The sequence below is a fragment of the Chrysochloris asiatica genome, unplaced genomic scaffold, assembly GCF_000296735.1.
Source record: "Chrysochloris asiatica unplaced genomic scaffold, ChrAsi1.0 scaffold00369, whole genome shotgun sequence".
NCBI lineage: Eukaryota > Metazoa > Chordata > Mammalia > Afrosoricida > Chrysochloridae > Chrysochloris > Chrysochloris asiatica.
In genome coordinates this window covers 399,716-414,225 of record NW_006408887.1, presented here as the reverse complement: position 1 = coordinate 414,225, position 14,510 = coordinate 399,716, and the positions used below count along the sequence as shown (strand labels likewise).

General features: G+C 46.5%; 1 protein-coding gene across 1 annotated transcript in view; it reads right to left on the bottom strand.

Annotated features, from left to right (window-relative positions):
* WNK2 (WNK lysine deficient protein kinase 2) overlaps positions 1–14,510 on the bottom strand; it is a 203,883-nt gene that overhangs the window by 73,739 nt on the left and 115,634 nt on the right. The window contains exons 7-10 of the mRNA XM_006876247.1: positions 7,501–7,792; positions 4,792–4,976; positions 3,852–3,854; positions 1,291–1,479 (exon numbers count right to left, since the gene is read on the bottom strand). Coding sequence (XP_006876309.1) covers positions 1,291–1,479; positions 3,852–3,854; positions 4,792–4,976; positions 7,501–7,792 — 669 coding nt within the window. The remainder of the gene's footprint in view (positions 1–1,290; positions 1,480–3,851; positions 3,855–4,791; positions 4,977–7,500; positions 7,793–14,510) is intronic.

Here is a 14,510-nt window from a genome sequence, read left to right as displayed (position 1 = left end):
TGATTTTTGTCTGCATGGATTTTCACACTTCAAATTTTTTAGTAGAATCTCTGGCAGTTCTTGCCTTAAAAATAGTGGCTTTCTGGCGGAATTTACAAGAATGTCACTCCATCTATACCTCAGTGCAATTACAAGGCAATGAGAAGTATGACAGGGCAACTTCAGTCTGCTTGAAAAGCACTCCAAATACTACAACCATTGACTAGCAAGACCACCACCTAGCCTGACATTTAAAACCACCTCCAAGTGATGTGAACAAAGACACAGCCCTGAAAAATGCAAGACAACTCTTATGAAAAAGCCTTCTAAGTAATGCTTGCCTTCTGAGAAATCCTCTCTTCAGAATGAAGAGCACTTGCTGTCCTACCACTGCTGAGCTAACTAACACTGAGGTCCATGAGGTGGTGCTCACAGTGCCCCTGAATGTCTATGAAATTCCCATCAGTGCTAACACTCAGTAGACAGGGATACACTTCCTCACCTATTACATTTGCACCTTCTAAATGCCACCAGCAAGATGTTAGAGACCACTTTTACAAGGTGACCCTAACAATGTGTGACTAGTCTTCCCTGTGGTCAGTGATGCCTCTCAGTTGACTACCTGACATCCAAAGACATGCATTTAATAAGGCCTTGGGTTTCTTCTATCAATCAAATTCTATAGCATCAACGTATCATTTTAGGTCAATGTTCTACTCAGCTGGTCTTGGCATGGACTCCATTCTAGAATATTTGTTCCTGGGACAGATGCACATGGTATCTTTCTAAGCCTTGATGATGGGCGTGTTGCTGGCCAGGCACAGTAGGGTACTGGCTGCTGGATCTCCCTCTCCCTATTACCAGAGATCTCTAACATAGGGATGTTATGTCCTTAATCCTGAGGACCTAAGGGCATCCAGAACCCAGACTACCACTCACAGTCCAAAAAGGTAGTGCAGCCTAGAATGAAGGTCAGAGAATGATCTACCTTAGTGGGAGAGAGGTGGGGACAAAGGGTGGATGACAGATGATAGATGAGAAACAGCCCAGCCAAGAGAAACTCTCCTTGACATTCTGGTGTGTACAGGTGGTGGTGGGTAGAAAGCAGGGAACAGTACAGGGGTCCACTTTGTGGTGAGGTCAGGAAGCCAGGCAGAGTGTCTGGGATGTAACACGGGGCATGGCCCCACATTATAGAGTCCCACCTGACAGTCCAGGTTTCCATACAGACAGCGAACAGGCCTCTACAGGGGCCCTGGTACACCAGCCTGGGTGGGGGGGCTAGCAAGTGGGGACAGAGTCAGGTGGTACCTGAGGAGCTGGAACTTGAGCGAGCGGTGGCAAGGACACCTGTGTCATCTGGAGGGGCTGCAGTGGTGCAGCTGGAGGCAGGTAAGGAGGCAGATGCTGGGGTAGATGTGGAGGCACTGGCTGGAGCTGGCCCAGAGGCTGTGGAGCCAGGACTGGCTGCAGGGGTGCTGGCTGGGACTGTGGCTGAGGCTAGAGGGAGAGAATGGTGCTTACTTTAGGCCAGCTATTCTGCCAAGTCAGGAAGGTATGCACTCTGCCTGTGTAAAACAACAAAACGTGAAAATACACCATATATACTGACCATCAAGAACACTCAAGAGGGTCAACTCTCCACTACCTTTGAAACAGTGCAGCCATGAGGAAGTACTCACAGTGGATGGAGCCTTTGCCACAGGTCCAGGCCCCAGGACAGGTAGATGGCCGGAGGGAGGGGCTTCATGAGATGGGAGCTTATAGGAGTGGTGCCTCCTCATACTTGTCTATGACTTTCCCTTGTTCAAAAGTCCCTTTCTGCCTCTCCCAACACAAGCTTCCCCTAGGTAGTGTGACAGCACAGGAATGCCTATCCACCTCTGCCTACCTGGCCACAGCTGCTGGAAAAGAATCTGGTGCATGCTGGCTAGACAACCTTGCCCTCAACAATGGTGTGAGCTCTGCCCCTTCTGAAGATGAGTCCACAAGGGCCATCAGTCAGCTGGTCTTGAGAAGGAGCAGAGCTCACACTCACCTGATGGCTGGGGGATAGTGGTTGTCCTGGTTCTGGGAAGTGCTGCTTGGAGAGCAGGCCAGGACCCATAGCCAGACCAGACTGAAAAGTAGCCCTGCTCAACACTACTCTGCAGAGTCCCCTGGCTCCAGGCATAGCAACAGGGACAGCCCACCCCTCACTTATTTTGTGCCCAGTTACCCCACCAGTGACACACCTTCCAGGGGCACACTAATAATGCTACAGAGCTTCCAACATGGGGTATCTTGGAGCACTGGCCTGTGGGGTACTGTGCAGCCATGAAAGCAGATAGCTACAGAGATGTTGTCAGGCTAAGGAGAAATACATGTCCTTACACTGAATGGGAAGTAACAACAGTGTGTACATGCTGCACAGACGGCACGGAGAAGAGCACCCGGATGGGACAGTGAGGGGATGGGCGGGGAAGCAGGAAGGAGGGTGGGGCCACAGGCTCAGTGTGGAATGGGAATCTGGTGACAGTAAGAAAGGGCTGCTGGCTTTCTAGTATAATCGTGGTGCTGTGGTTTCATTTCCCTAGAGCGTCCAACACTTGGAGACACACACTGATACACTGGTGAGGAAAATGCCTGCATGTCTAGGAGTGACTCAGAATGGTGCAGACAGAAGAAGGGGGATGGAACAGGGATTGCCACACGTCAAGGTGGAACATGATCGTCCATCTCTACCGAGAAGTTTGCTGGATGCAGTATGTGGCGGTACTTCATCTCATGTACTTAGGATATACTGCAAGGAGGGACCAGTCCCTGAAGTAGGACATCAGGCTTAGTAGAGGGTCAAAGAAAATGAAGGAAGAGGGTCAAAGAAAATGAAGGAAGACCCTTAAGATCGATTGACAAATTGGCTGCACCAATGAGTTCGCATATAACAATTGTGAGGATAGGGCAGGGCTGGGCAGTGTTCTGTCCTGCTGGACAAAGGGTCCTCATGAATCAGGACTGACTCAATGACACCTAACAACACTTCCCAACACTGCTATCACCTGCTTATCTTTCACAGCATGGCCTGGTGACAGCAGCATGGAGGTGAGGCAAAAATAGCTGGTGCCTAGGAGTCAACCTCTCACTCTGGACTCATCCACAGCTTTGGTCAGGATGTGCCACGGCCCAGCTGATGGGCTGACCTTAATGTCAATGCCTGGTGCCATGGGAAAAGCACTAGTGTGAGCAGTTCCAGAGTCCAGTGCACGACTCAGGGAAGGCCTCCACCTCCCCTTTCTCCCCTACTGCTTTTGTATCCTACTCTCCCTTTTCAGTGGCCTATCACTACAGCAACCATCCCCATAAGAGAGGCGCTGTCTGGGGAGGGTGAGTACTTCCCACAGCCTCTGCCTGCCCTGGGGATCCCTGCAGGCACTTCCCTTAGGTAGGTGGGGTGTAGAGGTAGCGCTCTGTCCTAAGGCTGCACATGGCATGTTGGGTCACATCCATCAAGCCCTATCCAGAAGACCTGCTAAGGTGAGATGGAGCTCAGGTGCAATGCTTGCTGCTCTGACCTCAGGAGTCCGAGCCCTCCACTTGGAAGCGTGAAAACAGGTGGACACCTGAGCCTGGGTAATGCTTACAGTCATTTGGGAGAAGCCATTAGCCTTTCCTGAGTAAGTGCTCTTCTGTCACTCAGTAAAACAAACAGTATAGCCAAATGCCTGCTCACTCCTGGGGTTTGGTCAGCAAAAGGAAGGGAGGCAGAGCTGTCTCCTAATGGGCTGGCCATGCCTCAGTATCATGAAGGCAAAAAGCTGTGGCAGGATCAAGCCAGTGACATCTGAGAAGACCCCCCTAAGAAGCTCCTGGAATGGCCAGAGCCCCATAGAGACAGCCTGATCTCACCCTGAGGACCCCTTCAGAGACTGCCGGGGCTGGGGTGAAGACGGTGAACAGTCCATAGCTGATGAATGGCATGTATGGAAGCTGAGGAACAGGAGGATCTTGTGGGGGATCTGATGAAGACAGAATCCACACCATGGCCCATACAACTGCTTCTGGGCTGGTGTCGGGGAGTATCTAAGTCACCCTGAGGATTTCTTCCAGGGACTTGGAACTCAAAGCTAATTGCTCTAGGCCTGAGCACTTAGTCAACTGTGTGCTTTCTTTAGAGTTAAAAAAATAAATAAATAAATAAAAAACAAATGCCATCATTTCCATTCAGTAACTTCTCCTTTCACCTAATATCCAGAGCCTTTTTCCAAACCTTGCAAATGATTCCACAGGTGTGGTGGCAGCTGGAGGTGTTTCCAGCGTGCATCTCCAGTGCTCTAGCAGGAGCATGCCCTGTATCTCTGCCCGGTTTCCATGACGCTGATTTCACCAGCGGGACGATAGCCAATCAAGAGGAACACGAGCTACTTACAGCCCCTCAGCTTGACATTAGACTGAACCTAATGCCTCATGAGCATAAGTACCACTTTCTTGTCATCTTTTGACAGTTTAAGGTCAGTCCTCAGGCACAGATCCATTGGGTCAAAAGGGAGGAATGCTGCTGCTGTTCACACAACATGCCACAAACAGCTGTCATGACTTCCTTGCCCCTAAGTGGAACCACAATGCCACAAACTATAAATACTGACTGTGTATTTCAACACTGTATTCCTTATTCAGCAGGGCTCTGGGCAACTTGAGCACTTGCAGGCCCCTTCAGTTTGCAGTTGTCTGATCACCAGCAGAGATAAGCCTTCCCTGTGCCCTCTGTTTCTTTCCCTATGGGAACCGCCGACCTGGAACACAGGCTGTGGACAATATGGGTTTAGGTGGACTCACCGCAGTGGGCTGCTGGTAGGCACCCAGGGCAGGCAGGCTGTTCGGCAGGCCAGGCCCCTCGCTCACTGGGGGGCTGTAGACACAGGGCAGGGCATCTGGGAGAGAGCTGTACACCACACTCTGCTGGCTACTCTGTGAGTCTGAGTACACAGTAGAGCCCTGGCCGCTGTCAAACGTGCTGTCCGCTGTGGAGAACAAAAGTGCTCAGTGGAAACTCCTTCCCAAAATTACCCTGACTGCAGCTCCACACTGTCTAAAAACTGGAAATCATGGCCCTGGTGCTAACAGTTGACTTAAGTATGCATTAAAGGAAGACAGAGTTGTTTCTTGGCCACACAAATAATACAAGTATGCTGTTTTAAACACTCAACTAATACAGTGGCCGGTAGGAATGCTGCCACTGCACCCTGCAGAGGGGATCTTCCACCTGGGCAGAGCCTGTAGGTCCCCTTTGACCAGCCTTGCCTCAGGATGTCCACCTCTCCCTCAACATCATTTCCATCCAAGACAGAGCAACATTTCCACTGTGGCTGACCTGCAGTCTCAGAATAGTTGGTGCAACTTTGATGGGAACCACTTGTTTGAGCTCCGAAGAGGCCTGGGAAGGCTGAAGGGGTTGAGGGAATAAAAACTTTTCACCCACATTTTAATGCTGGGGACAGGGGTCTCAGCACTCACTATCATCACTAGATGTTGCTGAGTGTGGGGCAGGAAGACCTGGGTCCAAATCTACGTGCCACATGACCACAGTACCTTGACTGACTTGGGGAGACCACGAGGCCTCTGCCCATAGACAGGCTGTGAGAACAAAGCATGGCCATTCTGCATGTGGGGACCTTGGGGTCTGGCAGTGAACAGCAAGCTTCCACAGACCAGGGAGGCTATTGGCCCCTCAACTCAAGCCCTCATCAGCTCAGTGGAGTTGACACAGAGATGCACACGCAGAGCCCCAGGATGTATGCCCAAGAGAACAGTTAATCCCAACTGTCCACATCAGAGTAGATGGAAAAACATCTGTTTATAATTGCAGCTTAGATTCACTCTTTCTAGATTTCAAAAGTTACACAAATCTTAGAATTTGCCACCTAAGAATACCAAGCTATTTCCAAGAGGGACCACATTTCAGACATCAATATTGTATACATTTACAATAGAAGAAACAAAAAGGGAACTCTTGCTGACTTTTCATTAAAACAACTTTTTCTAGGTCATTAGAACTTGCTGAAGAGTAATTATGCAAAACCAATCAGACTGGGGTTTTTAATGAGCTAACCTGTATTCACTCACAGAGGGGGCCAAGGGGCAAAGCCACACTAATTTTTATAAAGTGAATGTATTTATTACTGAAGCAATTAAAAATAATCTTAACACTTATTTTTAATGATCTATTGACAAAGTTGTGCTGATTCAGTTATCAGGTGGCAGACTAATGACAGCGGACGGCAGCTTACCGCACTGGGGCAGGATGACGCAGTGGTCAGTGGAAAAGGAACAGCACAGTCATAACAAATAACTGTTGTCTCTTAGAGGGTACAAATATGTATTGGCTTGCTAATCCTACAATAGAGACAAGTCCCTCTCTTGGACTATGGGGCTTCAGTTTGGTGTTCCCGAAGTTGGCCCCTATTGAACACAAGGCTCTTCCATGGGAATAGTTTACTGTCAGGTAACAGAACAAGGACAGTCGCCATGTTGTAATGGGGAACCATCAGAAACAGGTGCAGAAGAATATGTATCATATGCTGCCATTGATGTAATAAAAGCAAAAATAATGTGTGTGCATGCACATGTGTGTATGTGTGTGTGCATGTGTGAGCGTGTGTATGTGTCGTAACTATATGAGGTAGGCTATCTCTGGGAGGAAAGTTAGGAAACTGGTAACATCAGCTACCTCTGAAGTAAACTGCTACCATACACACTGCAGACTTCTGAACTTTACACTACATATATGATCTGAGAGGTTTGGCCACTAGGACTAAAGTAACATGGGGGAAGGATACCCTAAAAGCAAATGACACTGCCAAAGCAGTTTCAGCAAGGATGCTCCGGACATCCCTCAAACATGCTACCCTGTGCAGAACTTTGTGCCCTGGTGCCACTCCCTCCTCCCCACCTGGTGAGGAGGCAGAAATCAGCTCCCAGTCCCAAGAGAGGAAGCAGGAGTGGGTGTGGGGTGAGAGCATAGGAGGTCTGCATCTGGCTGCATGCTGGCCCCTCTCAGGCCATCTGAACTGAGAAGCTGGACTTCTGTGAGACTTAGACTTCAGTGGTCATACTGTGACATTAGAGGATAGTGCCTTAGGGTGGGGCTGGACACTGGACCCCAAGATGGCCCAGAACCCTCATGCTGAAAAACTAGGCCTTTGTATCTAGGCCTGATGCATTTTCCAGCAGACCCACCATCCTCAGCTGCCCACACAGACCCTGGCCCCGGAATGCTGGCAGGAGAGAGTGGGTTGAGGGGCAGAGGAGTGTTATACCCTCAGCTTACTAGGGATGCCTATGGCCCAGACTTCATGTGATACCATGACACCTCAACCTATCAGCCTTCCAAGTCACACTACTGATCATTCTCTCTGCAGAGCATGTTATCAAAGTTGAGCAAGAGGACTTAACTTTTCTTTGGCAAGCAGCTGCTTAGTACTGAGCTCCCAGTGAAGCCCACACTGTAGGCTCCAGCCTGGCTTGCCGGCCACAGGGAAGACTCACATGCAAGGGAAGTGGCGCTTGCAGGAAGCTTGAGTGGGAAGAGGTGCTGGTCGGCCTCAGGCTCCTCAGACTCGGTGGGTGCTGGATGCCCATCTGGTGCGTGGTACGTCACCTGGACCTGCAGTGGCACATTGGGGCCCCTGGCCTTGTCGGGGCTCTCAGTGGTCTGTACCTCTGAGGGCTGCAGGACAGGCCAGATCCTCTCCCGCCGCCACTGGATCAGCGCCACCCGGTCCCGGATTGACTTGGCTATAATCTTCATATCACTCTCATGGAAGAATCCAGATTCAATCTGCAAAGAGGTCATCAGGTTGGTTAGCGTTAGAGAGCCTGCCCTTGTACCATGCATCCACTTCTGGGTTCAGGGGTGGCTCCTGTTCATGGAGCTTTGACCCAAACCCCTTAGGGAGAGGCCTCCCCACATCTAAGTTTTATTATTATTCTTTAACTGAACACAAGCGTCCGTATAAAACAAACAAAGAAATGGAAAGTTTGTTGGAAAATGGGTTATTTATGCAGTCTCAAGGTATCACTTTCACAAAATACTTATTCATTACAAAGGGGAAGGAGAAGCTGCAGAGTGGAGAAGGTGATAGTTGTCACTCCTCAACCAGGAGTGACAGGGAGCACCCTCAGCAGTGGGACAGACAGAGACAAGTGCCACCTGCGGGATGCAGTAAGGACTAGCCCCCCTCCTGAGGAATTCCTGCCAGAGACACACCTAAGTGCATTCAGGGAGAAACAGCAAGAAAGCCAACCTGAAAAACAGCCCACAGTGACTCTTCAGAGAGTTAGGTCATGCGTATCAGAGACTTAAGAGACATGATAACTAAATACAGGACACAACTGGAAGCTACCAATTCAACGTTGTCAGGGCAGCTAGCAAGGTCTGGCTGGGGTTCTGCGAAGGTTATGGTTAACTTGTTCATGCTGACTGTGGGCGGTAATGAAGGAAAATGTGCCAGACACTAAAGCAGACACTGGGAGGGCGGAGGATGGGATATTGAGTCAAGAATTTATTTTTACACAATTCTTTTTTTTTTGTAGTGTACTTGTAACATTTCTGTATGTTTCTGATTATTTCCAAAAATCTACATAAAAAGAAAATCCTGCTACAGATAGCAAACAAAATGTTGTCTGTCCATACAAGCATTACTACTTAGTCATAAAAAAAAATGAAGTTTTTTGATGCATGCTACAACATGGATGAACCATGAAAACATGCTGAGTGAAATAAGTCAGTCAAAGCAAGACAGAATACTGTGACACCACAAATGAAACATCAAGAACAGGCAAGTGCATTGAGGTCAGTGTTTATTAGTGGTTACCAGGGGTGAGGAGAAGGAAAGTGGGGTGATGGTATCACAACATGATGAATGCAATTGATGTCACTGATTCTACACTTCAAAATGATACAAGTGTCATATTGACAAAGATATACATGTTATCACAATTAAAGAAAAGAGACCTCTGATGGTCAGAGTACGGGCCCTAAAGCTCAGGCTCACCTGCCATGGCCAAAAGCAGATGTGTGAGCAGAGACCACAGAAGGGTAGCCAAAGGCCAACAGGGTCTGCCAGCCTCCTGAGGTAGGAAACACTTCATCCATACCACATGGGAGCCTCATTCCTGGTCTCTGACAGCAGGACTGGACCCCTGCTTTAGCTCAGAGCCTGGAACCCTGACCACAGGAGGCAGCAATAGGACATGCGGGCATGCCAATCCCATTCCACAGTTCGTCACTAACCCCAACACGGGCCAGGTGTGTTAGAGAACTACCAGTGTGTATGGGCTTCCTCCTTCCCCTAGTAAACACGTGAATACAGCCTTCCATGTCATATACCCTAGCAGGGTCTGGCAAGAGAGTCCTAGCCCTGATCACCAACCTGTGCTAATGGTCACCCACCCCAGGCCATCTCCTCCCTGCCTTAGATGACACAACCACAGCTCTCGAGGAGGCCTCCCACAAACCGCACCTGTCCATTTCTATTTCCTGCCTGGCACTGTAGCTGTGGCCTATATTTCCTTCTGTCTCTCTTCATAGCCACCCCACCACACACACACACGAAACTGATCCTTGCCAAGGCGCTTTCTGCCTTTTCCCGGATGCTGAAGAATTTAGCCACCTTGCAGGCCACTGAGCTAGTGTCTTGATCACATGCAGATTTGAGGTGGAGCGAGAAGTTAGCCAGTGTGATCATAGCTACTCCTCCTTCGTGGTAGCTGCTCCCTGGCTGTGAGCATTCCCTGCTTCCCCAGAGTGTCTAAGCCCAGTCTCCTGGGGGCTTCCCCTGACCCTGACAAACATACCTATGGGACAGCTTGGGAGATGAATTCCAAAGGGGAGTAAGTAAGGCCAGCATTCTCTTTAAATCATCAGATAACATTAAGAAGGTCTCATTGGAGTTCTAGAACATCTTTGACACCGAACACTTGCTAATATGTTTTTATCAATGAAAGCAGGCCTCAGCCCAAGATTAGAGTCCACCTGGATGTGCCTATACTACAGGAACAGGTTCCCCGCCCCCTAACCCATCTTTTTTTTTTTTTTTTGTAGGAACAGGTTTCACTTTAAAAAAAAAAAGTTGTCTTCTACTTAATGACAAGTGGTGTTGGTGTTGGTGTGTTTTTTTAAAGTATACTTGTTAACCACCACTCGTCTGTCAGTTTGTCCTACTGTGAGGGATTGCGTGTTGCTCATGTGCTGGAAGTTATGTCACTGGTATTTTAAGTAACAGCAGGGTAGTCCATGGTGGACAGGTTTCAGCTGAGCTTCAAGACTAACAGAGACTAGGAAGAAGGAGACGCAAACAACTTCTGATGTTAGACACTGATAATCTTATAAGTAAGAGCAGAACATTGTCAGATATAGTACTGGAAGATGAAAAGATTATAAATAGCCCTAGATTATTGTCAGCTATACTGCTGGAAGATGAGCCACTCAGGCTGGAATATACTCAAAGCACAACTGGGGAAGAGCTGCCTCCTCAAAGTAATGTTGACTAGGATGATGAAAATGGAGAAAAGCTTTCTGGAACTTCATTTGCCGATGGGGCACAACTCAAATGAGGAGAAACAGCTTCAAACATTCATTAATAATCAGAACATGGATGTATGAAGTATAATTCTAAGAAACTTGGAAGTTGTCAAAAATGAAATGGCATGCATAAAGATTGATATTCTAAGCATTAGTGAGCTGAAATAGACTGGTATTGGTCATTTGTATCTGACAATCATATGGTTTAGTGTGTCAGAAACGTCAAATTCAAGAGGAATGGTATAGTCTTCATATCAAAAAGAACATTTGAAGATTCATATTGAAGAACAACACTGTTTAAGATATGCTAATAGCCTTATACCTATAAGGGAGATCAGTCAATATCATTATTATTCCAATTTACATACCAACCACTAAGGCCAGTGATGATGAAACTGAAAAATTCTACCAACTTCAATCTGCAACTGATCAAACACGCAATTAAGATGCTTGAAGCATAATAACCTACATGTACTAAACTAGTGGGATGAGGGATAGGACTGCAGATAGTCTCAAGGCAATTCCCTGTAAAAACAGTTATTACAGTACAGTAACCTGGAAAACTTGTATTAGCCACTTGATTGAAGTCAGCACCATTATTAATGGAACAAATAGACATTACGTGTGACTTAATAATTTGCAGCACATCTCTGCTATTCCAGGCAAATACAAATAACCAAAACCTAATCATGAGAGAAAAAAAAAAAAAATTGGAGGGAAATTATCCAAAACGGCTGATAAACTTTATAAGGTCAAGGTCATGAAAATGAAGAAAAAACTGATCATTTTTCAAGACTGAGAGACTAAAGAAACATGATAATTGGATACAGCATGTGAACTTGGATTGAATTATTTGAAATAAGGGTTGTTATTCAGAAAGTTGATTTAAAAAAAGATGTATTGATAATTACTGGTGACTGGAATGCAAAGGTTGGAAACAAAGAGGAAGGATCAGTAGTTATAAAATGTGGCCTTGATGATAGAAATGTTGTTAGGGATTGCATGATAGATTTTGCAAGACCAATGACTTCTTCATTACAGATTCCTTTTTGTTTTAAGTTTTTATTGTGAATTGAGTGATAGTTTACATGGGAGAACATTAGTTTTACAATCATTGTTTCATTACAATGATTACAATCTCCTCCATGCATCATCATTCAACAGTATTTGCTTCTATTCCTCCCTCTGTGGTTTTTTTTTTGTGTGTTTTTTCACGTACACAAAACACTTAGGAATAAATAATCATACAAATACCGTTTTTAAATAACATAAAAGACAACTATACACATGGATCTTACCTGATGGAATACACAGAAATCAAATAGACTACATCAGTGGAATGAGATGATGGAAAAGTTCCATATCACCAGTCAAAACTAGAACAGGGGAAGACTGAAACAGACCATCAATTGCTCATAATCAAGTCTGGGCTGGAGTTGAAGAAAATGAAAACAAGTCCATGAGAGCCAAAATATGAACTTGACTGAACATGTTGTTGTTGGTAAGTGCCATCGAGTCGGTTTCGACCCATAGCGACTCTGCACAGGGTTTCCGAGGCTATAAATCTTTATGAACGCATAAAGCCTCATCTTTCTCTTGTTGAGCAGCTGGTAGTTTCGAACTGCTGACCTTGCGGTTCACAGCCCAATGCGTAACCACTACGCTATCAGAGCTCCTTGAACATATCCCACCTGCATTTACAGATTATCTCAAGAACAGAGTGGATGCATTAGACACTAATGACTGAAGACCAAAAGAGTTGACATCAAGAACATCATACAGGAAGAAAGCAAAAGGTCATTAAGAAGACAAGAAAGAAGAAAAAAACCAAAATGGATGTCAGAAGAGACTCTGAAACTTGTTATCCAGCTTATAGATGCTAAAGAAATGAGGAGGTGAAAGAGCTGAACAGAAAATTTCAAAGGGCAGCCTGAGAAGACAAGGTAAATATTGTAACAAAATGTACAAAGATCTGGAGTTAGAAAACCAAAAGGGAAGAACACACTCAGCATTGATCAAGCTAAGAGAACTGAAGAAAATATTAGAGCCCCAGCTTGAAATATTGAAAAATTCTATGGGCAAAACAGTGAATGATGCAGAAAGAAGATGGACGGAATATACAGAGTCACTCTATCATAAAGAAATGATCAATGCTCAACCATTTCAAGAGGTAGCAAGCATAAGATCAAGAGTCAATGATACTGAAGAAAGAAGTCTAAGGTACACTAAAGGTATTAGCAAAGAGTTCCACTGGACCAATAAATAATCAACACTCATGGAAGCAGCAGCCAAGAAATCAAACAATGCATTGCACTAGATAAATCTACTACATATACCTCTTAAAGTGTTCAACAGCAAAGATGTAAGTTTGAGAAATATGGTGACCCTAACCTAAATCATGGTGTTTTCAACCACCTCATATACATTTTGAAAACTGGACAATGAAATAAAGAAGAACTTAGAAGAATTGATGCATTTGAATTATGGCAATGGAGAAGAATACTGAAAGTACCACGTATAGCCAGAAGAACAAACAAATCTGTGTGGAAGAAGTATAGTCAGAATGCTCTTCAGAAGGCAGGATGGCAAGACTTTGTCTCTTATGCTTCTGTCATGTTACCAGGAGGGACTAGTCCCTCAAGAAGGATATCATGCTAGGCAAAGGGGAGAGTCAGCAAAATAGAGGAAGCTCTCCAACAAGTCAGAGTGGCACAGTGGCAGCTGCAATTAGCTCTAGTGTAGCAACAGTTGCCAATATGGCACAGGACCGGGCAGTGTTTCATTCTGTTGTGCCTGGGGTAGCTATGGGTCAAAGTTGACTGAGAACACCTAACAAGGATATACTTGTTAATTTAAACCAACAATGAAAAACTATGGAGTAAGCAAGCATTCTGAGAGAAAGGTAACTTTCTGAAACATAGCACAGAGCTAGCCTCATCTGGTCTGGGGGCATTTCAGGGGGGCTGCGGAGAGGCTGGGCTGAGAAAGAGGCTGGCATCAGGACATAAGGAGGCCTCAGGAGCCTGTCTACCTCCACAAAGGCTAGAGATCCTTCCCATGGTCAGCTATCTAATCCACCCCCAGACAACTCTGCCTGTAGAACCCAGGTTCCCTCCAGACATGGAGGTGGATAAGTGACCCCGAGTCAGGGTCCCACCAAGGCACCAGAACTCCTGGAAATGTTCCCTACCAGGTCTCAGCCCGTGCCCTCAGTATGTACTTCAGTGTTTTTCCCCAAACCTCCAGGTAAGATGTTACCAGGAAAGGGAGCCCCAATCATATAGCTGGGATGAAGATGGGGGTGGTCACGGGCATGCCCTTTGCTCTCTCTATGGACCAGGAGTCCCAGTGGGACCTGACTAGCTGCACCTGATATACCAGCCCTCTGGCTCCTTCACAGGTGGTCTGTAGCCCAAGGGTACTTCCCTCTTCCATGCTGTTAAGTCCACTGCCAGCAGGGACCAGACCCAACTTAGAGCTCCCAACACAACTTAACCAAACTTCTCCATCAGCATCTGCACAATCAGGATCCCATGATTATTCAGGGCTCCTCCATATAGGAGACAAGGTCCACCACACCAGGTCCCATGGAATGGCCCCCTCTTCTTCCCTGCTCCACTTCCCCAGCCACCTCAAACCCCTCACTTCCTAGATGCCTGGTCTGATACCACGTTATCATGCCCTCTTCTCACTCCCCTTCATTCAGACTTTGAGATAACCCATAGAACAGGTACGAAGAGGAGAAGACAGGAAAGCCTGTCCTATCCCACCTCCACCGCTCTCCATAGCAAAGTAAAGAAACAGGGGCCAGAAATGAAAACAATCCCAATAATGACCCGAAAGACAACATAAGAAACAAAGGACCCAAGCTCAAAATCATCACCTTTAAGCAAAGGCAGCAAGAATTGGTTCAAAACAAGCAAGACCTTTCCTGACATACTTCAGTTTCTTGTTTGCTTTTGCTGTTTTTAAT